The sequence below is a fragment of the Opisthocomus hoazin genome, chromosome 3 (assembly GCF_030867145.1).
Source record: "Opisthocomus hoazin isolate bOpiHoa1 chromosome 3, bOpiHoa1.hap1, whole genome shotgun sequence".
NCBI lineage: Eukaryota > Metazoa > Chordata > Aves > Opisthocomiformes > Opisthocomidae > Opisthocomus > Opisthocomus hoazin.
In genome coordinates this window covers 51,247,580-51,270,083 of record NC_134416.1, presented here as the reverse complement: position 1 = coordinate 51,270,083, position 22,504 = coordinate 51,247,580, and the positions used below count along the sequence as shown (strand labels likewise).

Here is a 22,504-nt window from a genome sequence, read left to right as displayed (position 1 = left end):
CCAATATAAACATTCCTTCAATAAATCCTATAAGCAAAATACTCATTTCAGAGGACACAGAACAAGCAAAGTAATTTGAATTCTGTATCTATTCCAGAAAACTAGAGTCACCTTTCATTTCAAGTACCACTATTAACAATTCCATATCATCTGCACTACTGAACCAATACGCAAATTCTGGGGGTCTTCCTACCCGCACTTCCAAAAAAGAAGAAAATGCATTATCACCACACTTCAAATTTCCTCAATTTAAATTCTAGATACTTACGCACATTTCACATACAGCCTTCATTCACTAATTCACCACTGTCTGTATCAAACCAATTCACAGCAAGCAGCTGGATTTGAGAATTACCACTGATAGAACTAATTAGCCCAATGGAAAAACGATTCACAAGTGGCTACTGATGAGAGTGGAATTCAGTAAGACATTGAATAAAGGCCACAATATAGTAGCAATAAAAATCAGGTTAGTACTTATTATGAGAAAATATTTACACTTAGTTGATCGATAAAAGTTGTCGGTCATTAGCTTAAGCACATGTATAAATTTCAAAACTGGAACTAATGATTCATAGTAAATACCCTCAAAAGCAGAAGAAATCAAGAAAATTTGGGGAGAGAAGTAGTATAACACTCCTTAACCAGAAGATTAATTTGTTCTTCAGCAAATACTATGCTAGATCACTAAATAAAAATCTTGCAATAACTGTCTGACAGACACCATAAAATTTTCTACTTATCTTTGTCTAAAAATTTAAGTCTTTTGGTCATAGTTGGAATTTTAGTCATTGAAAGGAATCCCTCCCATTTTCTCCCCTGTGCCCATACCCAAAAGATACCATTTGTGTCCAAAAGATTGCTTCATGTTGTAACACTGAATTGACTAGCTATCTAAATGTTTTGGAAAGATTGAAATTTTTGGAGCATATTAAGAATAACTATTATTTTCAGGAGGAGGCAGAAGATACTGCAAGAGCTATTTTAGTTTTGGATATGATATAAATATAGAACTACTTGTAAATGTAGAAGGTAAGTTTAAAAAAAGAGGAAAATCATAGGGGAAAAAAGGGATCAGGAGCAGCACAAGGAGATCTTTTAAGAGCAGATTTAAACAAACTCACATTTATTTATTTATTTTAAAAGAAAAAGAAAACCTAGCAATTGCTGAAAAAAGACTGTGTAAATATACATCAGAACAAGTTAATCCTACAAAGCTTAAAAAAGAAAAGCTTAGATGATCATTATGGCTGTATCTCAAACTCTTCAATAACTTCAAAAAGAAGTGTTACAAGAAGTAGAAACAAGGGCAATCAACACAGGACCAGTATACAGAGTATAAACGTACAAATTAAATTTAAGAAAATAAATAGATCACTAAATCAATTTCAACTACCAAGAGACAGAAGCAACAAGAACCTTTCAGTTTATTTATAGACTCTAATAGGAAAATAAAGGTACATAAAGGTCAATTACTACACCAGAAAGGAAGCCATATGATGCAAAGGACTCAGGTACCTTAGTCTCTTGAGAAAAATTTAGATGTGATCAGATGCTTACAGAGTTTAAATTAAAACAATTTAAAAAAAATGAGGAATGGTAAAACATTACTTATGTAAGGCAGGTGCTTCTAACTTGATGGGACATCATGAAATTTCCTCCAGACTGTTAAAAAGTATCTGTAGTAAACCCTGAAATATTTGTACTATCAAAAGTACACAGGAGATGGGCAAACAGAAATCAGCAATATTTCTGTGTTACGGGGGGGGGGGGGGGGGGGGGGGGGCGGGGCATGAGAAGGCATCTTAGTAAATATCTGGGCTTAGTATTCACTACTTCCATTATGGTCTAGCATGCTGCAGTAAAACATATTTATACAACTCACAAAAAGAGAAAGCTCAGGAAGCAGAAAGCATTTTGAAGAACAGAATCAGAAAACAAATAATTTCAACAGATCAGATATATACTGAAATCAATAGTGAAATTAATTTAAAAAAAAGTATGGATTGTTACTGAAGGAGAAATGAAGCATACACACACAAAACAGGAAATACCTGGTTATGCTGCAGTATGCAGAAAGATATTTTGATGGTTTATAATGGATTGCTTATTAATATGAGAAAATAAATTATAAGGCAATTGCACAAAAATGGTAAATCTCATTCTGGAATACATTAACCACTGTTATATGAAAGACAGAAGGTAATCGCTAGTTTGTTTTATAACCAGGGTTTTAGCCAGCTATGATGCTTCAAAAGGAAATCAAATTAGAGAAGGTCTACAGTACAAAAATCAAGAATAACAAGGGCTTTAGAAATTAGCTAGTCTAGAAAGGCTGAAAGTACTGGTTTATCTACAAAGGAAGAGACTGACAAAAACATAAGTCTTTCTGAAGACAGATAACCAATGTTTTACCTATTTTTACCAACTATTCAGTTGATGGAATACTAGCATATACTACTTCTGGAGACAGTTGAACTTCCTCCACTGATGGCTTTTTTTTTTATTAGAGTCTATAAATACAAAACATATTTTCCTAATTTCTGTTTAAAATGGTTTAGGTATATTCAACTCCAGTGTACTGAGGTGACCAAATGAGACTATCTGGCTATTTCCAATAGCTCATTAAGAGCCAGCTCTTAGACAAACCATGAAGTGACTTGGGCAGACTGCTTAAAAATACTTAACGTGAGGGTTTTATTTCATATAACTGAGAAACCTGATCTGCTTTCCATTTACCTATCAAATCAGTATTAAAATTACGCTGATTAAAGACTATTTCGAACTGCTTCAATCTTGAAGTAGAGGTGTCTTGCTTGTGAATTAGCACAGCAGTGCTCATCCAGTGGGTTATAACCTTCAAAGACTGAGTCACACACAAAAGGCACTAGTTGGTCCTATTTTTAGAGCATATGCACTTGGGACAAAACATGATTTTACCATACCTGTCACGATACAAATTTGGCAAGTTGATGACTTCTATAACCATCTTAGACTATTAAGGAGGTCAAAATATATGTGATTCAAGACGCTTTCTTTAGCTGGCTATCTCAGGACCACCTACAACATTTCATTGCACTAAATCATCTTCAGAGAAGTTCTGTTTAGATTATAATTAAATATACAGATGGTGATTAAAAAGGTATACAGGAAAGCCACAGGGTGAAAGACACATTTCTTTCTTGAATGGTAACTTATCCAGTGAATTATTTTCTATTAAAATTATGATTTCTCTATTAAATGAACAGGACAGAGTAAATACAAAGAGATTACTAACAAAAAAAGTTGGAAAAGAGAGCAGCAATAAGGAGACCTATGAACAAATCCTGGTAGAATTACATATAGCCAATGAGGTTGATAGCAAGGTCGGCAGAGCGGAATGCATCCCTGCTCTGGCAATTCTAAATACCTGTCCGTGCAAACAAGTCTGCATCAATGGTTTAAGATAACATGCTGTAAGCAGGCTGACCTACTAAGGTACCTTGGTACCTCCTAACTTGCCTCATCCCTCCACTCCTGGACACCAGACTAATACACAAGAATAGGTAGCAGAAGTCAATACAGTTTTGAACTATCTGTTCTGGCAGAATTCAACTGCCAGAACCCTTGAAATTTTCAGTAAAAAAAACTTATATGCATTTTTCAATCAACATAATCATCATTCTTGTTTCTCTGGTTATCCAGAGTTGACATTTTTGAATTTTTTATTTGTTTCCCAAAGTAGTTAAAATATTTACTACTGCAATAATTTAGTTTTATTTGTTTACATGTGCAATGTTACAGAAAAGAACATTTACATGATTTTTCAAAGTCAAACTCTATTTCTGGAGGGAAAGAGACTCAAATAATGATATAATCACACCGTGGCTAAGTGCTACTTGGATTAAGACAGTTTTCTACATGATTTAAGTTCATAAGCAACAGATTTCTAGCTTTGGTTCTATGCCTGTATATTTACAATGTAAGAGACAAAGTTTAGAATTTGGAGGCATTGAAGAGAAACACAGATAACAAGCATTGTTACTGTACTCTTCACTGGATAAAATTATCTGTTGAGATTAAAAAAGAAGTTATAATGGAATCTAGATTAGCCTAATAAAATCCACTATTTTTCTTCGAAGAAAAAATGATCAGCAATTCAGTTTCTCAGCGACTTTGTTTGGTATGATATGGATCTCTTCTGGTGTATTAAATACTTAATTACTTGCTCATGCTGAATGACAGCCCACAGCTTAAGTCAAGTGTTAGCCTAAAAAACAAGAGGTTAGAATTCTGGAAGGCATCATAAATATCTCCAGAAACTATTTCAAATTTTCTCTCTTACAAATCAGTAGTTTATTTGTTTGATTTCAAATATAGCTAGTAAACTAAAACTGTTAGCATAATAGATACTGCCAGATACTAATGAACAGATACTTCTAGTAACATATTAACACTTATTTACAGAGAGTTGTTGATTCTTCTTCTCTGGTTGGTCCATTTTGACACCAAATGAGACATTTCAATTTAACTAATTAGCTTTGAGATCTATACTAATGCTATTATTTGTTCTTCACTCAAAAATATTAAGTCTGTCCACAAAACATTTACCAGAACTGAAGTAATTCAATGGATTACTGACTGAAGTTATGATTTCTTCCAAAGCAGAGCACAGAAAACCATTTATACTTAAATCATCCCTTTCTTCCTAGAGCAACTCTGATAACGTAACAACAATTCCTAACATAGAGAAAAAAAGCTGAAAATTCCATACTACTTTCTAAGACGGAACCCCGTTTTAGCCAAGGGACTGCAATTTCATAACGGTTAAATATAAGAACTATCTCTAATATCAAACAATCGGTGGTGAAGGTCAAGGTAAAGCATTCACCATCAGGAGTGATTTGCCTCTTTATCTTCAAAACTGGCCTCCTACCTAACACTTCTTGGTCTTTAAGGATTGCTTTCTCTACCAGCCGGAGGAGAGCAAAGAATGCCTAGAATTTTGTCTGAATCTGAACAATGGCAAGTTTGCAGGAAAGGGGAATTCACATGAAAATTTACGGTTCTTAACAAGAATTTTTAAGGATTTTCCCGAACAAATCTATACTTTGTCTACAGAGAGAAGATAAAAAAGTCATGTCAACAGACTTTCAGCCACATTAATAAATCAGGTTAAGGACACTGAATTACATCAAGGTACTCTTCCAATCTCAGTTTGTGTACCTGCTTTAATTGTGCAATACCTTCTTATAAGACCTTCTACATGCACGGGGATACTGCTACGTAGGACAGCTGTGATATTACAGGTTTTATAAAAATCCAGCAAACCAAAACAGCAATGGTACCAAAGTACTCAACTCAGCTTCTTATTTCTGCATGACACTCCTCTGCAACTAAACACTTTCAAACAAAATAATTAGACATTTAGATTCTAGGCTTAGAGACAAATAAAGTTAGGGTTACCTCATCAAGTTCTATTAATAGCTTGGGATCTTAAACATTTGGGTTTGAAGGCTTAATTTTAAAATTTCCCCACTTTTCATTTGTTATGGAAGTACTACTTCCTCATTATGCCAGGGCTTTAACACTTTCTTACCTCCTTCAATTCACACTTCACTACACCATCGTGTTCAGTTTCCTATATACTGAGGTAACCGCAATCAGGTGACAGAGATTTGAGAACTAGTTTCTGACTCATGAATCTTTGTATTAGGAATATCATTTCTAAAAAGGAAAATTTTAACTATTCCTCAAAATATGCAGCTCTGAATGGGTACTTTTTACAAAGGCATTCTGACACATTAATAAAAACATTTGGTATTTAATTTGTAGAAGGTAAAATGCTTTTGTAAATAAAATTTAAAAGACATTAGGTGATTAGTAAAGAGGACAAAAGCTTTAGTAACACAATAGTTACAGGCAAATTTCTGCTAAGCATTATTGCCCATTCTCAGATGTACTTTATTTGTTACTTTCTGCTATATATTTGGACTGCTTACAATTCTATTTTATATTAAAATAACTGTATTTTGTTTTAAGTACAATCCAAATTACTAGATAAATATTAAGGTCCGTTTAAAACTTACTCATGTAAGGCAGCTTCTCTGGACAAGCCTGGTAAGGAGAGTAAGTGAAGTTTTCTGGAAGATACATTGTTGTTTGAGCCACACAGTCACTAGAATTGTTTCCTTCAGGATAATCTTGAAAAGAGGAATTGATTTTTGTAAAAATCTGTTATGCACTGAATTAGTAACATATCACACAGGTGAGAGCATTAACTTTGTAAGTAACAAATTACTAGCAGCATGATTAAAAAACATTTTAATGTACTAAAGGAACAATAATTAAATTAAGGTATCTTTGTTACAGATATGACCAATATTTCCTACTAAAGTCAACTGATAAACAGTAACTATTTGGCCTTGACTCCAGCTACAGAGGAGTAGGACTTTGGTCTAGGTTTTCATAATCAAGCTCTGTCATTAAGACACAGCTTTTTTATTTCTTCATAAAGCTCTTTTAAAAATGAAATTAAATAAGAAATATTCTTACCTGTGCCATTCAGTGTAGTATTTTTGTTAGTGTACAATCTGATCATGTGTCCTATTGTTTTTACATTTTCTCTCAACATTATACCACGAGCTTGCACCATAAAGAGATACGTGTTTGCTGATAAAACAAACAATTTTGAATTTTAATTAAAATAAGGTATTTCCAAATTATTCTAACATCTATTTATAATGTGTTCAGTATTTACTACTATGTCTGAACCCATGGCTAGTGAACATTAATCCTTCAAGATGAAGATCCACAAAGAGTAAAACCTAACAGCAACAAAACAAAAGAACAAAATGGATTCATAACTACAGGTGTATACAAAAAACCAAAATTATAAAATGTCAATACACACTTTATATGACACTTTCCCTAATTTATATACAGCAACTGACAACAAGAAACATATGAATGAAACATATGAATTTACCAATAAAAAGGTTTTCATATGTAGATACATCCCCTCATATACGCATATACACACACATCATAGAAATATAGGACAAAAAAAATCTAGAAAATCTTTTTGTCCCATAGAATAGTAACCCTCTGTACTCATTAGTTAACACAGCTTCCAGTAAAAATGTACTGCTATTCATTCACTCCCAACAGCTGTTTCGTTATACAACCGCTACAAATCACTGCCAGTATTAATGTTTGATAATTATATGTGAAATATTTTTACAAGCATCAACAGTGAGTAAATCAACATTCTGAGTAATTGAGCAACTCACTAATAACAGCATGAAATAATCCTGTCTCAGCCTTACACTCAAAGCCCCAAATCTGATCTCAAGGCCATTCTTTGTCCAAAACAGAAGAGAGTGAGTTGGAAAAGAAGCTGCATTTATGTCTGAGTAAGCAAATGTCTACCCAGAACTCACAGAGCTCAAAAAATAGTGTAAAAGGACAAATTCCCTTTGGAAAACACTTTTTACACTGGACAGCAAAAAGGATCAGAGATCATCTGTCACTTCACCAATGTTAAGCACCCGTTTGTCTGGCAGATACTTGGCTCGCCGTAACTAGTGACCACTCTAACTAAAAAGTGCTCTGAGACTTTGGAGGAAAGAACTAAACATACCAGAAAAACAACAGAGTAATCTTAATCTGGCCTAAAGAGATTAAAGAAAATTAGAAAATTATTTCAGGAACACCACTTCATCAGACAACACAGCACCAGTGGCATGACATCCAGACCAGCTGATATCTCCTTAGAGCCCAACACAAAGAGACTAGAGCTGCAGAGAACTAATAACAAAGGACTGGGGCATTTCCAGAGGAAAATACAGTGATTAATTCTACCACATTAGCAAACAATACTACTGCCACCCACAGAAGTACAAATACCAACATAATCTTTTAAGGAGTATTATTTGCAAACCCTACAACAATGGTTTTGGGTTTAAAAGAAAGCACAGGAGGGGCTCTCCTGGCTTTCAAAGAACTCTTTATTAAAATAAGGAATTTTATCACTCAAAAGACAGGCTCTGAACATGTCAGGTGCTATGCATGGCATATAATTCTCAAATTCTTGGCTAGCATGATTTGTTTTTGTTAATAAGAGCTTATATTTGTGTAAAAATTACTCAGCTGCTAGGATTCTGAAGTTGTCTCAACACTCCCCAGCCACTACAACAGAAACAAAGCAAACAAAAAACCTACAACTTTGGCTTGATGACAGAGGTAGGAAATACAGCAAAAATGACTCTTACCAGGATCCAAGACAACTTGATCCAAGACAACAGATAACATTCAGATTTCTTTACTGAAAACTTGCACAAAAACTTCTCAAAATTGTAACCCAAAATTCACTGTAGAGAAGCACCTGGGTTTCTAATTATTTTCTTACACTCATAGTTTTCCACTCAAATTATGTTTTTAGGGTGTCTATATTAAAAATCTCAGGGAATCTGTACATATATGAAATTATCTACTCAAGAAACCTTCTCCTTTAGAAATTAACATAAAAGCAATTTGATCTATTCCCCCAAGAACAATTATTTACTTTCAAACAATTTCAAAATTCAAGGCTTCCCAAAAGTAAAACTAAGTGGATTTTTGCCTTTCAAACAGGACATTTTTTTCCTAAATAACAAAGAATGACTTTCTTGCAAACTTCAACACGATTCAGCTGGCAGGTGAGCCCCCACCCAGTTGCTTGATCGCCCCCCTGCAGCAGGATAGGGGAAAGAATCAGAATTGCAAAAGCAACAGGGATGGGGAAGGGAAAAACACAACCAAACCAAAACACAAACAAAAAACCCAACCAAACTCACCACCAAGAGACAAATGCTCTGCCAGTCCCCAAGCAACTTTGGGGGAAAAAAACTTGGTGGAAAAGGATCAGGTCAGGGAACACTTAAGCAAACTGCGCATACAGCCCATCAGCCCTGATGGGATGCACCCATGAGTGCCGAGCGAGATGGCACATGTCATTGAGAGGGCACTCTTGATAATCTTTGATCAATCATGGTGACTGGGAGAAGTGCCTGAAGACTGGAAGAAAGCATATGTCACTCCTGTCTTTAAGGAGGAGGAACCAGAGAACTCCAGGCCGGTCAGCCTCACCTCGATCCATGCGAAGGTGGTGGAGCAGCTAATCCTAGAAACCATTCTTCAGGTACATGAACAACAAGAAAATCATCAGCAGCAGTCAGCATGGCTTCACCAAGGGGAAGTCATGCTTGACCAACCTGATAAACGTTTCTGACAAAATGACGAAGCTGGTAGATGAGGGCAGAACAGTAGATATTGTCTACTGGGACTTCAGTAAGGCCTTTCACACTGTATCCCATAAGATCGTCATAGACAAGCTGCTAATGTACAGGCTGGATGCGCAAATAGTGACGTGGACTGCAAGCTGACTGACTGACCAGGCCCAGAGGGTAAGAATCAGTGGCACAAAGCCTAGTTGGAGGCCAGTGACTAACAGTGTACCCCAGGGGTGAACACCAGGTTCAATCCCTTTTAACATTTCATTAGTGATCTGGACGATGGGGCACAGTGTACTCTCAGAAAGTTTGCTGATGACACAAAACTGGGATAAACAGTTGATAGGCCAGAGGGCCATAACGCCGTCCAGAGGGATCTCAACAGTCTGAAGAAACAGGCCAACAGGAACCTTATGAAGTTCAACGAGGAGGAGTGCAAAGTCCTGCACCTGGGGAAGAGCAACCCCAGGCACCAATGTATGCTGGGGGCCACCCAGCTGGAAAGCTGCTTGGCAGAAAAGGCCTTGGAGGTCCCAGTGGACAGCAAGTTGAACATGAGCCAGCAACGTGCCCCTGCTGCAAATAAGGCCAATGGCATCCTGGGCTGCATTAGGAGTGTTGCCAGCAGGTTGAGATGATCCTTTCCCTCTACTCAGCACTAGTGAGGCCACACCTGTGGCCCAGTTCTGGGCTCCTCAGTAGAACAGAGACATGGACATAGAGAGTCCAACAAAGGGCCATGAAGACAACAAAAGGACTGGAGCATCTGTGCTGTGAGGAAAGGCTGAGATAGCTGGGACTGTTCAGCCTGGAGAAGGCTCAGGGGGATCATATTGATGTATACAAAGGGCGGGTGTATATGTATATAATGTATATGAAGGGAGAGTGAAAAAGAGGACAGAGCCAGGTTCTTTACAATGGTACCCAGTAACAGGATAAGAGGCAGTGGGCACAAACTGAAACACAGGAAGTTCCACCTGAACATCACGAAACACTTTTTTACTATGAGGGTAATTGCGGACTGGCACAGGTTGTGCACAATTACATAGACATTGTGGAGTATCTATCCCCAGGGATACTCAAAAGCCATATGGATGCAGTACTGGCTTCAGGTGGTCCTGCTTGAGCAGGAGGGTTGGACCAGATCACCTCCAGAGGTCCCATCCAATTTCAACTATTCTGTTCTATTATTCATCTTTCTACATTTATAGAATCATAATATCCTTAAGGTTGGACATGACCTCTAAGATCATCAGGTCCAACCGCTGTACCAACTATTGCTCCTCTCACAGTGCAAGGCAATACACAATCCAGGAGCGCAAAATTTCACACTTAACTAAAGAAAACATCTAACAATGTAACCACCTAGAACTAGTTTTATCCATATTCTCCTTATTTCACTATACATGGTCCATATTAAATAAGAAACACAACTTCTGATTCAAGAAACATACAGAATCCAGAGTGTCACACAGTTTACAAGCTAAGCAAATGGGAAGCGCAGTGCAGGATATAAAACAACACACCCATATAGACACCTTGGAATAAATACCATAGTCAATGTTCCACCTAAAGCAACTGCAGTGCAAGCATCAATTCATACATAATTCAGATGAAATTTTCACTGGCAATTGATCCAGATCTGTATCAACAACCACCAACACACAGCCACATGTCAGTCATCAAAAGTCCTGGTTCTAGGGCATTATTTAACACTCATTCTGATAAAGCATATTAGGGCATTAAAGGGATCATCCTGTATTTCAGAGGAGATGTTAAAAATATCAGATGGATCATTTTTGTCTCCATTTTTTGTAGCTCACTGGTTATTAATAATTTTATGTGTTGACTGAAAACAAGATCATTAGGGGGGGAATGCATTAATTCTTACAATATAAAAATATTTGTAAAAATGGCTCAATGTTTTACATCAGGTAGCTTCCTGGTATTTAAATATTCACCCAAGGGCCATTTACAACTTTTTTAAAGAAAAAGGTCTCATTTGCAGATCACTCTCCATTAGTGAATCAAGCTTGTTACAGTAGTACACCAAAAGTTAAACCACTTCTCACAACACTGCATTAGTTTATGATCCCTTAGCTTCACAGAAAAAGCAAAAAAACTCAGTTTTACATAGGAACTCAGTAGTTTGTCATGCTGTACATATACGCCAAAGCAAAGCCAAAACAATGTGTGCCATGCACTTAGAAGCAATCAATGCAGTAAAGTATACAACAGAACAACCGAAATTAAAACTGGATCAATGACTAACATTCTGAAGAACAGCAGGAAGTTAGAACTATCATTATTTTAACAAGATTGTCAGAGAAGCATTAATGAGATTACAAACCAAACTATTATTTCTTAAATGCCAAAGAATAAAAGATGAACAGACTTGGAGATCACAAATTTGATTTAAAAATTCAGCTTTTATCATACAAAACAAAAACACACAAGAAAAAAGCCTTATACCACAAACACTTGTAACACAATTAGCAAAAAAAGTTAACACCCCCCATACTTAAAAAGTAAGATGATGATCATCAAAGCAGCTGTAGCAACATTATATGCTGATTTTCCAGGGGGAAGAAAAAAAAAATATTGAAAACCTCAGATAAGAGAGACACATCATAGAGAATCCAGAGACGCTGCAAAATTCTAATGCAATAAATACAGCTTCACACAAAATAGGTCTTACCAAATGACTAATGCCCCTAAAGTTACTTATCTGCTAGTCAGCACTCATTTTCACTGGACTTCTGAAAAGCACATTCAACACACTGCATAAAAATTGACATGGATTTGAATGGGTTAACAGAAAATTCTCCACTAGTAATCATAAATGAGAAATCATCTCATGGGGACATTTCTAGAACAAGTCCCACATGGACCTCTTCTCATCTCAAGGTTATAAGGTATTATTCTCAGTAATATGAGAGTTATAAATACACTATTGGCAGAGTTCATGCATGGCAAATTAACACAACAGCATTAAAGATTAAATTCTACAAACTAATCTAAATATACAGTAAGTAGAGCTCAGATGAAAACTCCTTCTAAAACATCACAGCCACGATTTTAGGAGCTAGGAGTATTTTCCAAAACTACAGGATAGGGACTTTAGTCTCTAAAACAGATTCATTAAACCATTTTGCAGTGTAGGATGACACCCAAAGTCATGTAAGACTACTGTAAACGGGTTCCTAGTCACAAATTGAAATGTACAGAGAACATAGATAAATCCTATGGTAAGTGTCCAACTTCCACAGGATTTTACTTGTTGTTACACATTTGTTGTTAATCAGAAGTTGTTTTCAAAACATGTGGAACAACCAGAAAAAAGTAAAAAATTGTATGCCTTGAAATGTATTTCTTGACTTGATCTGCTGTTGAATATTTAATACCAGTTTTGTACTATTTGTAATTTAACAATAAATCCAAACTTATTTCATGGGTATGGCGAGACTGCATTTGAGTCTGCATATGCATATCTCCTTGGATAGAAAACGCGTTAGAAAGATACAGATCACCTCAACCTAGGGAAAATACCAACAACCACAGATGTCTCTGGAGGTTAATAGGGATCATTCATACAGTGCAGATGCATGAATCTGTATCAGGTACAACAGTCTTCAAAACTGTTTTTAGTAGTGGTCTTTTTCAATACTCCAGACAATGCATACTCACTGCCACAAAGGACATGCCAAATGGATAAGTCCTCTGACTGCAAGTCTGACGGTTTAAATAAATGTCAGTTCACTGTTTATCAGAGGCAGTAAGAGAGGACATCTCATTCACCAAGTCTCCACTTACTGGTGAAGAAAAAAAAATTAGAATTTCTTTCTCTAGTGGTATTTTTAAGCATGAGACATGACACAATGTTCAATACAACTTCTAACACACTTGATACTATTCTATCCTCCAGTCTCGGGCGATTAATTGATTATATAGCAAGCCAGAAATAATTAAACAGCTAATTCTGAAACAGTATCCCACAGATATTTAGCAATCAGCACTGCTATAACCACTAAAATGCAACTTACATATTTGTTTATTTTTTTACCCCTCTACTCAAGGCAGATTCAATCAAGAAAGTAAATATTTTTACTTAAAGATTTTTCTTTTAATTTCTACAATCAAAATTTCAACTCCAACTTTAAAATACGTCATTAAAATTCATTACGACGTGTTTAATGAAGACTGTTCTAGACAGGATGACTTTGGATAACAACAATTAAATGACACACAATTAAGTGACACTTTAAGCCTAAGCCTTGCCAATTCATCCAGAATTTTGTTTTAATGAGTTCAGCTATTGAGAAAATTAGAAAACTGTCATATCTATAAATCAAATAATCCAAATGTCAGCATAAATTTAAAAAAATAAAAAATACACGCACAATAACATGACGGTAAAGGACAACTGTAAATTTAAAGAAAGTGAACTGACCATTGGGGATATTTTGCAAATAGGCATCATTTGTACCTGAAAGCAATCTCTGCACTGTGTTCACACAAATCTAGTACTGAATCCCACATGACGCACAACCATTGCATGCTGCCCCCCATCATATCATTGCATTATCTGACTACAAAATATTGCCCTAAACAGACTAAGAGCTGTAAAAAAAAACAAGCAGTCACTTGTAGGAACAGTCTTTGTAATGAAAATGCAGTAGATAAGCTATCTTTCACCACAGACAGATGTGGAAATGTTCAAAGACTGGGCCATGTCAGTGAAGCACCATAGTTCAAATAAATGTTTCCAGGGCATACAGTTTCTCCTCCTCAGTTTCTCCTCCTCAACTGATGAGAGCACCACATTCAAATAACTGGCTGGCTTAAGCAAAAACCCATTTCACATGAGGTCTCATAATTACTTTGGCCTTGTGAACTTAGCTGCACGCTGTAAGTGCCTGTATTTTTTTTCCCTTTTCTGACTAACAGCAAGACCACAAAATGAGTACGCCATGAAATCTTACGCAGACAAGTTCCCTGACTAGTAACTAAGTATACCTAAGGGCTTTAGGAAAACCATCAGATAAAGATGCAAAACAACTGATTCAGAAGGAAATATGCAAGTTTAGTCAAAGCTTATCTGTTGGCAAAAGTGAAAGACAGTCATGAATCACTGAACTCCAATAATTCATTCAGCATCAGGTGCTAGGAATGACTGTGCTGGGCCAACATCATGGAAAAATCTTTGCACTTCCAGAATAAGGCAGAAAACTTACCCACGAAACTGCCTGAGCTCATAAGAAGCTCAAGGCACTAGTCAGAATGCCTTAGGGAAGACACTATTCATCAGAAAGTTGACTAAAATGTTTCTGTTAAAGGGTTTGGTTGTAATTTTTGGAACTGAAGTTAAAAGCCGCAGTGAAAGCAAGAAAAACCACTGCAGTGAATGAAATTACTCCTGCCTCCAAACGAAGCATTTAATAACAGGTGAACCTTAATAAAGGAATATAGCTGAAAATAGGTCCCAAACAACAACCAGGTCTGTAGTACAGACATTTCCTTGCAGAAATCATGAAAGAAAGGGATAGACAGATTTCATTCACTCAAGAGACTTGTAAGAGACCCATGAGAACAATTCCCTCTTGTAAGGGAGTAAACTAAGGCAACAGCAGCTAAAAAAACCACGAACATCTACCACATCCTGCAAAAACCATCAGTATTATCAGATGATATTTCCACACAGCATCAAAGGAGGAGACTAACAAAGGATTTTTGTTTTAAACAGGCTAGCTGTTCATTCCTATTTCAGTGCAGCCCTTGAGCTGCATTAAACCTATTGCCTTGAAGACACAGGCTCTCTTACAAAACCTTCAGACAAGGTATTATCACCTGTGTATCATTGTGGCAAACACAGTCAACAGTACACTGCCCTGTATTAGCAACAGCAACTATCCTCCTCTATTCAGCAACTTGTGAAACCATATTTGGGGTACTGTGTCCAGTTTGGGGATCCCAGAGACAGGCATTAACATACCAGAGCAAGCCCAGAGGAAATCTTTCAGGATGGAGCGTATGATGTACAAGTAGAAACCAGCAGAAATGGGTTTGTTCAGTCTTAAGTAGAAGTGGCTAAGGGGAGGATGAATTTTTTTGCTGTCTTCTACTACGCAGTAGTAGTGTATAGAGAAGATGAAGCTGAACGCTTGGAAGTACACAGAGGCAATGAACACAAGGTGCAAGACAGGAAATTACAACTACGTATTACAATTTTCTCACAGTTGTCAAACACGGGAACAGGTTTCCCAGAGAGACTGCAGAATCTCTGTCCCTGGGGATACTCAAAACTCAACTTGAAATGGCTCCGAGCAATCCGATCTAGTAGGATCTGCTTTCAGCAGGAGGTTGGATCAGACAACTTCCAGAGGTCCCTGCCAATCTAAATTATTCTATGATCACACGGCAAGTCTTTAGAAATACCACAACTGCCACAGATGCCAGGAACAAAGAATATCAGCACAAAGGCTGTGCCCGTATCTATGGGCTCAGCACCTGGAAACACTGGCAACCACCTATCTTGCCGATTGCATTTTGAGCTCTTTCCTCCATTTTTGCACAAGTTCAAAAAGGAGTGATAGCACCCTTTTCTATTAGGAATAATATTTCCTAATAGCAGAACACAAAAAAGATTGACATCAAACTGTGAGCTAAAATGAATGGAGATGCTTCCAATTTCTATCTAGTCTGGACAGCTGCCCTTTGGTTCGGATTGCCAGAGAATTAGTAAAGTTTTGATAAGAGAAGCACAAGACCAGAAGAGAGAAGACAGTAGCTGTTTTTCTCCTTCTCAATCTCATTTCAGCATTCAGGATTTCTAGTTACTGCTGTCCAAGACAGACTGCATCTTCCCTGATCTCTGCACTGTTCCATAACCAGTTCTTACGAGAACCACGAAGGTCATCAAGTCCAAGCTGGCCAAATCAGACTGCGAGTGACTACAATATTGAAAGCTCTAAGGTACCCTTCTGCCCCACCTGGTAAAGGTTCTCTGCTGGAGTCAGATAGAAAGGAATAACCCAGATATGAGTAAGAGATCATTTTCTGAGATCAGTTATGTTGTCCAATGTGATTTCAGTTATGATGCTGATAGAAAATGGGAAAAGCAAAGAAAAAAATTCTCTGGCAATACTCAGATTGGCTTGGCAGTGAAATAAGATCAGCAAATGCTCTCTCTTGGTCACCATGGCCTTGCTACCTTGTCTTATTCTCCTCATATTTAGATCCTTTCCATGACATAAACTTAAACCTACATATGTGTTCTGAATAGCTGTCGGCACCAGACATCAACTATTCAAGTCCCTTTTATCAGTACTGTTATCTACCACACTGAAAGAGAACGTATTGGTGCCAAAGGTTCCTGCTCTCAGCTAGCTTCTTCAGTCCCTAACTGCAGTACGCATGGGTATTTGTGACTTCAGCGAAGTTTCAGAATCACAGGCCATCTTCACTGAGTAATTCAAAACCAGCAACTTCAGTTTGTATGTTTTCATTTCATGTACCAGGGAAGGAGCACCAGATGAAATATTGTCAGAAAAGTGGTCTTTCTGGATAAGCAGCATCTGTTTTCTGCTTCCATCAAATACTTGAGACTATCACAGAAGTATCATTTAAACACTTAAATGAGATTTTTAAAAATGTTTTCTACCATTTCACCTTGCCATCCTATCCCTCTAAGTTTTGTTTCAAAACATCCACTCAATTAAACAGGGAAAATGAAAACCAGGAAAACAGTTGTCTTCTCTAATCAGCAGTTATAAATCCATCTGCTTCTGTATTTGACCTCCTCTGACTACCAAAAGACCACTGGGCTGCTAAGGTGCGGTTGTAGCCATCTCCACCTCATTCCATTTTCTGTTCTTACAGAAGAGAGGAAAGGACTCACATGAACAACCCCAGCATAGAGCATGAATTCTTCTCGACCACATAAACACTTTATTTTTATATTATGGGGAATATTGTATGTTTTAGTCTCAAAACACAGAACAGTGTCTGAGAACGTGAAATTTAAATGCTTTTCCTCTCCTAATATTCTGAAACACATGGGATAACAAAAGTTTTTGTTTCCCAAAGAACTAACATTCTGCAAGGCCTCTACAAAAAAAAAAAAGGAAAAAAGTAGTATACCAGTAATAATAGTGCAAATAAAAACATTTAAATATTAGACAGAAATAAAGACCTTTAAATAAACAGTTAAGATTTTTCCCTCCAAACAAGTTGTCTGTATTCCAAACTGACCCAAACTGCATTTGTCACAAAATCTGCAATTTTGCCAAAAAGTGGTAACTCTGTTTTCTAATTAGTGTGGACAGACGGAATGTGATAATGACCTCTTTGAGAATTGTCCCAGTGCTAAGGGCTTACTTGTGCAGATTTCTCCCTTTGATAAGCCATGAACTACTTGCTTAGGAGGGAGTTCCAGTCTATCTGCCCATAAGAATTCAAAATTTCACTCAGCTTTGACTCAGGAAGCCATCTTGCTACATAAACCACTTATTTCACCTCTCCAGTGCACTGCTGCTCCATGAAACATTTGGGAGTGCAACTTCTCCCTCTCTTTTCAGTTCCTCTGACCATCAGGAAGAGAAACCAGCCAGGGAGCAGGTCCAGTTCCCTGCAACGCAATCAGAGTGTCCCTCCTCTCTGCCACTGTGCCTTGGAGCTTGTTGAGGAAGAGTGTTCTGACGAACCAAAAAAATCTTCACTAAAACATATCTGCACACATAAATTACAACAGATCCCAACCATTTATGACTTCACTGCAGAATATATTTCATGAAAAACTGCTAACAGGTAAGGTGGCTGAACTTCCGTAAGCAATCTTGAGCCCTCCTCCTCTCCACACACACACACAATCAGCTTTGACTTAGATATGCCTATTTCATCACACTCCGTGGAAAGGAGCAAGCACACTGAAATATTCTGTTCTATCACAGTACGCAAATGGCATGATCATACAGCATGTGATTGTCAGATGAATCATCTGCCTATAAACTTGGGGGGTGGGATGTTATCAGATGTTTTGAAAATCTTCCATTCTTACAACTTTCATTTTCCCCAAGAATACTGACAGGATGCCTGTTGGTTTTAAGGTAATATTTGACCTTCTTTCTCTCCACACAATAACATTTCCAGGAGCAAACTGCTGTAAATTCAACATCATGTCTGCAAACTGACAGGCTTAGATTACCACTGTAAAACTTTCCTCTTGCCCTTTCCTTTACCACTTTCTATACTCCGTCCCCCAGTACGACCAGCACAGCATGGCATCATTTCAAACTGGATCCCAGAACTGCCACAGACAAAGAATAACTCCAATATGGTAAGGTTTTGATTTGTTTAAGCTGGATGAGTTCACAACACAACTGCATACAGAGTTAGGGGAGCACACCATTGAACAGTAGCTGGAAAGAGCTGTGATCTCACAAACTCGTGTGTATGGTTAAACCACAGCTTGAAAGAGCTACCTGCAGTATATACGTCTGAGACAGCAAGAGAGACCAGTTTTAGCACGGTTTTCTTTCCTTGGGGTTGGTCAGACCTAAATAACCTACCCCAAGAATACTTCTGGTGCATACTGTTGATTTCATTTCACTCCTGGTACAAAGGAAACTGAACAGACATGTAAGACCCAACACCTGAGCAGCAAGATGAAGTCAGGAAAGAAGAGTCTCATCACTCAAGGCTCTGATTCTGAATAAGGTACTGCATAAGCCTTATTTAGTAAAAAGAGGACGTACTTCTACGAAGATACATCTACTTCTACAAAGATACCCACTGAAACATTGAAGTAATGAAGTAAAACTCCAGTTGCATACATTATGTAAGATGTTAATAGTTACACTTATTTCTAAAGATGCAGACACTGCACTTCGCTTTCTAAATCATACACCAACTGCCTGTAATTAAAGTCTACTCTGATATTGCACTAGTGTCTCAGAACCAAGATGTCTAAACGGTCCCTAGCAGCATCATTCTCTCACAAGACTCAATTAGATCCCTTTCAGCAGGGGAAACACTGACAGACAAGGAACTCAAGAACTCCAACCCCTGATATATTCCCTAATTTTTTTTATATATTTATTTGAACTGTAATAATAGTTGACAGGCATGGCAATATTGTACGACATGCTGTAAGTATGGGAGCAGTAATTGCACCTTGAAAAGGATTTACAAGCTAAACAGAAGACTGTGAAGAAAAGGAAGCCAAACAGCATACAGACAACAATCAAGGGGAAACAATTCCTGTAGATTCAGTGGTCAACTCAACGTGGACATTTTGTAGTAATGACAGAATCACAGAACGGTAGGGGTTGGAAGGGACCTCTGTGGATCATCTACTCCAGCACCCCTGCCGAAGCAGGGGCACCTACAGCAGGCTGCACAGGACCTTGTTCAGGTGGGTCTTGAATATCTCCAGAGAAGGAGACTCCACAGCCTCCCTGGGCAGCCTATTCCAGGGCTCCGTCACCCTCAGAGGGAAGAAGTTCTTCCTCATGTTCAGACGGAACTTCCTGTGCCTCAGTTTGTGCCCATTGCCCCTTGTCCTGTCACTGGGCACCACTGAAAAGAGTCTGGCCCCATCCTCTTGACACCCACCCTTCAGATATTTGTAAGCATATATTAGGTCCCCTCGCAGCCTTCTCTTCTTCAGGCTGAACAAGCCCAGCTCCCTCAGCCTCTCCTCGTAGGAGAGATGCTCCAGTCCCCTCACCATCCTCATAGGCCTCCGCTGGACTCTCTCCAGTAGCTCTTCATCTTTCTTGAAGTGGGGAACCCAGAACTGGACACAGTACTCCAGATGAGGCCTCACTAGGGCAGTGTAGAGGGGGAGGAGAACCTCCCTCGACCTGCTGGTCACACTCTGCTTAATACACTCCAGAATGCCATTGGCTTTCTTGGCAGCCAGGGCACACTGCTGGCTCATGGTCAACCTGTCGTCCACCAGGACACCCAGGTCCCTCTCCGCAGAGCTGCGTTCCAGCAGGTCCACCCCAAGCCTGTACTGATGCATGGGGTTGTTCCTCCCCAGTGCAAGACCCTGCATTTGCCCTTGTTGAACCTCATCAGGTTCCTCTGCGCCCAACTTTCCAGCCTGTCCAGGTCACGCTGAATGGCAGCACAGCCTGCTGGTGTATCCACCACACCTCCCAGTTTGGTGTCATCAGCAAGAGACTGCAGAGAGGAGTTTAAAGCACCGAGGACAAAGAGCAAGATGGGTTTGCAAGTATTGAGGTAGCACCTGATCAGCAAGGAGAAGCACAGGAGAAAGCATCGGTGTTCCCTGGGAAGAAAAGGAAGACATTGCCTAGCCAACAGACACCCAACACCATGAAGCACCCCAGAGCACCACACAGCATATCGCTTGCCTTAGCTTAGCGGAAAGGCTGACCCGTTCTGAAAGGACCATCCACTGAGAAAAAGCCTGATGGTCTCCCAGAAAGAGCAGAAGAGCAAACTAACGGAAACAGTGCATTTTCTTGTCTGACCCAGACTTGCAGGTATGTAGCTATTCTTAAAGAAATCATTTGTCTCCCCTCTGAAGTGGTTCTTTCAGAAACGAGAGTTAACCAACTGTAAAACCTGTGAAGAGAGATCCCACTGATGGAAGCAAACAACATATTCAAACTGGTTCTTAATTTCTGTTCACACGTGCTTCATTATTAATGCGGTTACTAATGATTTAAAAGATGGATGCGTTGAAGGGACACCAGCGGGCAGCCTGGCAGTTCTTCCACGGTTCCTACAATTAATTCTTAACACGGTGAAACGGCGAGCGGCTTTTTTTTTGCCTCGCTTCTCCGGCCTGGGAAGCAAGGGCAGCATTCACCTACCCAGCGGTGTGGCAGATGAATCTTCTAGAGCGTTTGAAACCAGCAGAACAAAGATGCGAGATTAACGCAAGGTTAACGTCAGCCGCCCCGACCCTCCCCCGGCCGGGGGGGGGTGGGGGTGTCGCGTTTCGGCACCCGAGACGCCCCGGGGTGACAGGCCGGGGGAGGGGGCCGCGGCGCCCACCCCCTCCCCCCCCCCCTCCCCGGAGGGGCGGCTCCCGACTCACCGATCCCGGGGGCCACATAGATGAAGTAGAGGCAAGAGGAGGAGAAGGAGAAGAAGAAGATGAAGGCGAGTATGGAGCGATTGGAGACCCGCAGCGCCTTCCGCAGCAGTGGCATCCTCCCCCGGCGCCGGCGGCCGGCCGCTCCGCTCAGTCCCTGCAGCGCGGGGGGCAGCGCCGCGGATCGAGGAGGCGGGAGGGCGGCGGCGGCGCTTTGTGGCCGGCCCGGCTCCCTCCCGCCCGCCCTCCTTTGCTTTCTTCCCCCTGCGGCTCCGGGCGGGCTGAACCCGCCGTCGCCGCGGCTCACAGGCGGCGGCCGGAGCGGGGAGGGGCCCCTAGCGCTGCCGCGGGGCTCCGGGAACGTTCCCGCCACTGTTCATACCGCCGGGGGCCGCGGCCGCCCGCTCTCCCCTCACAGGCGGCGGCCGTGGCGGCGGCAGCATCCCCGCCGCCGGCGGGCAGCCCCCTCCGCGCCCGGCCCGGCCCCGCCCCGCCGACACCCGGCTACTGCGGCGGCTGGAGCGTGCGCGAGCCCCGGCGCGCCGGCGGACTGCAGCGCTGCCGCGGGCGCGCGCCCGCCAGCCCGCCCGCCAGCCCCGCGCTCCGGCGGAAGGGGGCGGGGGAGCGAGGAGGAGGCGCGGGGCGGTGGCGGCGGCGCGCGCGCGGCCCGAGACCCAATGGGAGGCCGGGGAAGAGCCAGCCCGCTCTCCCGATTGGCGGGCGCCGGGACGAGCGTTCGTATCGGCGGGGCGGGGTCCGGCGGGGTGCTCGCTGCCGCCTGCTGAGGGGAGGAGCGGGCGGCGAGCGGAGCGGCTGCGGAGGCCGGTCGTCAGGCGGGGATCCGCTTTCCGTGCCCCTCCACCCCGGCCTTTCTCGGGGGGCGGCGGGGAAGGGTCGGGTCTCGCGGCACCGCCGGGCCTCTCGGGAGCTCGGCCTGCCCCAGCCGCGCCCGCTCACCCGCCGTGGTGCTGCCCTGCCCGTGCCTCCCTCCCCCTTGGCAGTCGGGGCTGCCCCGCTGCCGGGCGCAGCCGCGGCCGCATCTCCCGCTTGCGGCTGCTTTTGGTGCCTGGCAGCTGGGAGCGGGGCTGGTTAGAAAACGAGAAAAGCCCAGTGATACGAGCTTCGCGTCGAGCAGCTGTGCTTCTTGCTTGCTTTGGCATCTGACCGCGCTACCGCCAGCCGC

The 22,504-nt window shown here is 40.7% G+C and overlaps 1 protein-coding gene across 2 annotated transcripts in view; it reads right to left on the bottom strand.

Annotated features, from left to right (window-relative positions):
• Positions 1 to 21,788, bottom strand: part of B4GALT6 (beta-1,4-galactosyltransferase 6) — a 33,132-nt gene extending 11,344 nt beyond the window's left edge. For both annotated transcript variants that reach the window (XM_075416254.1, XM_075416255.1), the window contains exons 1-3: positions 21,325 to 21,788; positions 6,535 to 6,651; positions 6,069 to 6,182 (exon numbers count right to left, since the gene is read on the bottom strand). In XM_075416254.1, coding sequence (XP_075272369.1) covers positions 6,069 to 6,182; positions 6,535 to 6,651; positions 21,325 to 21,439 — 346 coding nt within the window. In that variant the 5' untranslated portion in view covers positions 21,440 to 21,788. The remainder of the gene's footprint in view (positions 1 to 6,068; positions 6,183 to 6,534; positions 6,652 to 21,324) is intronic.
• Between the last annotated feature and the right edge of the window lie 716 nt (positions 21,789 to 22,504).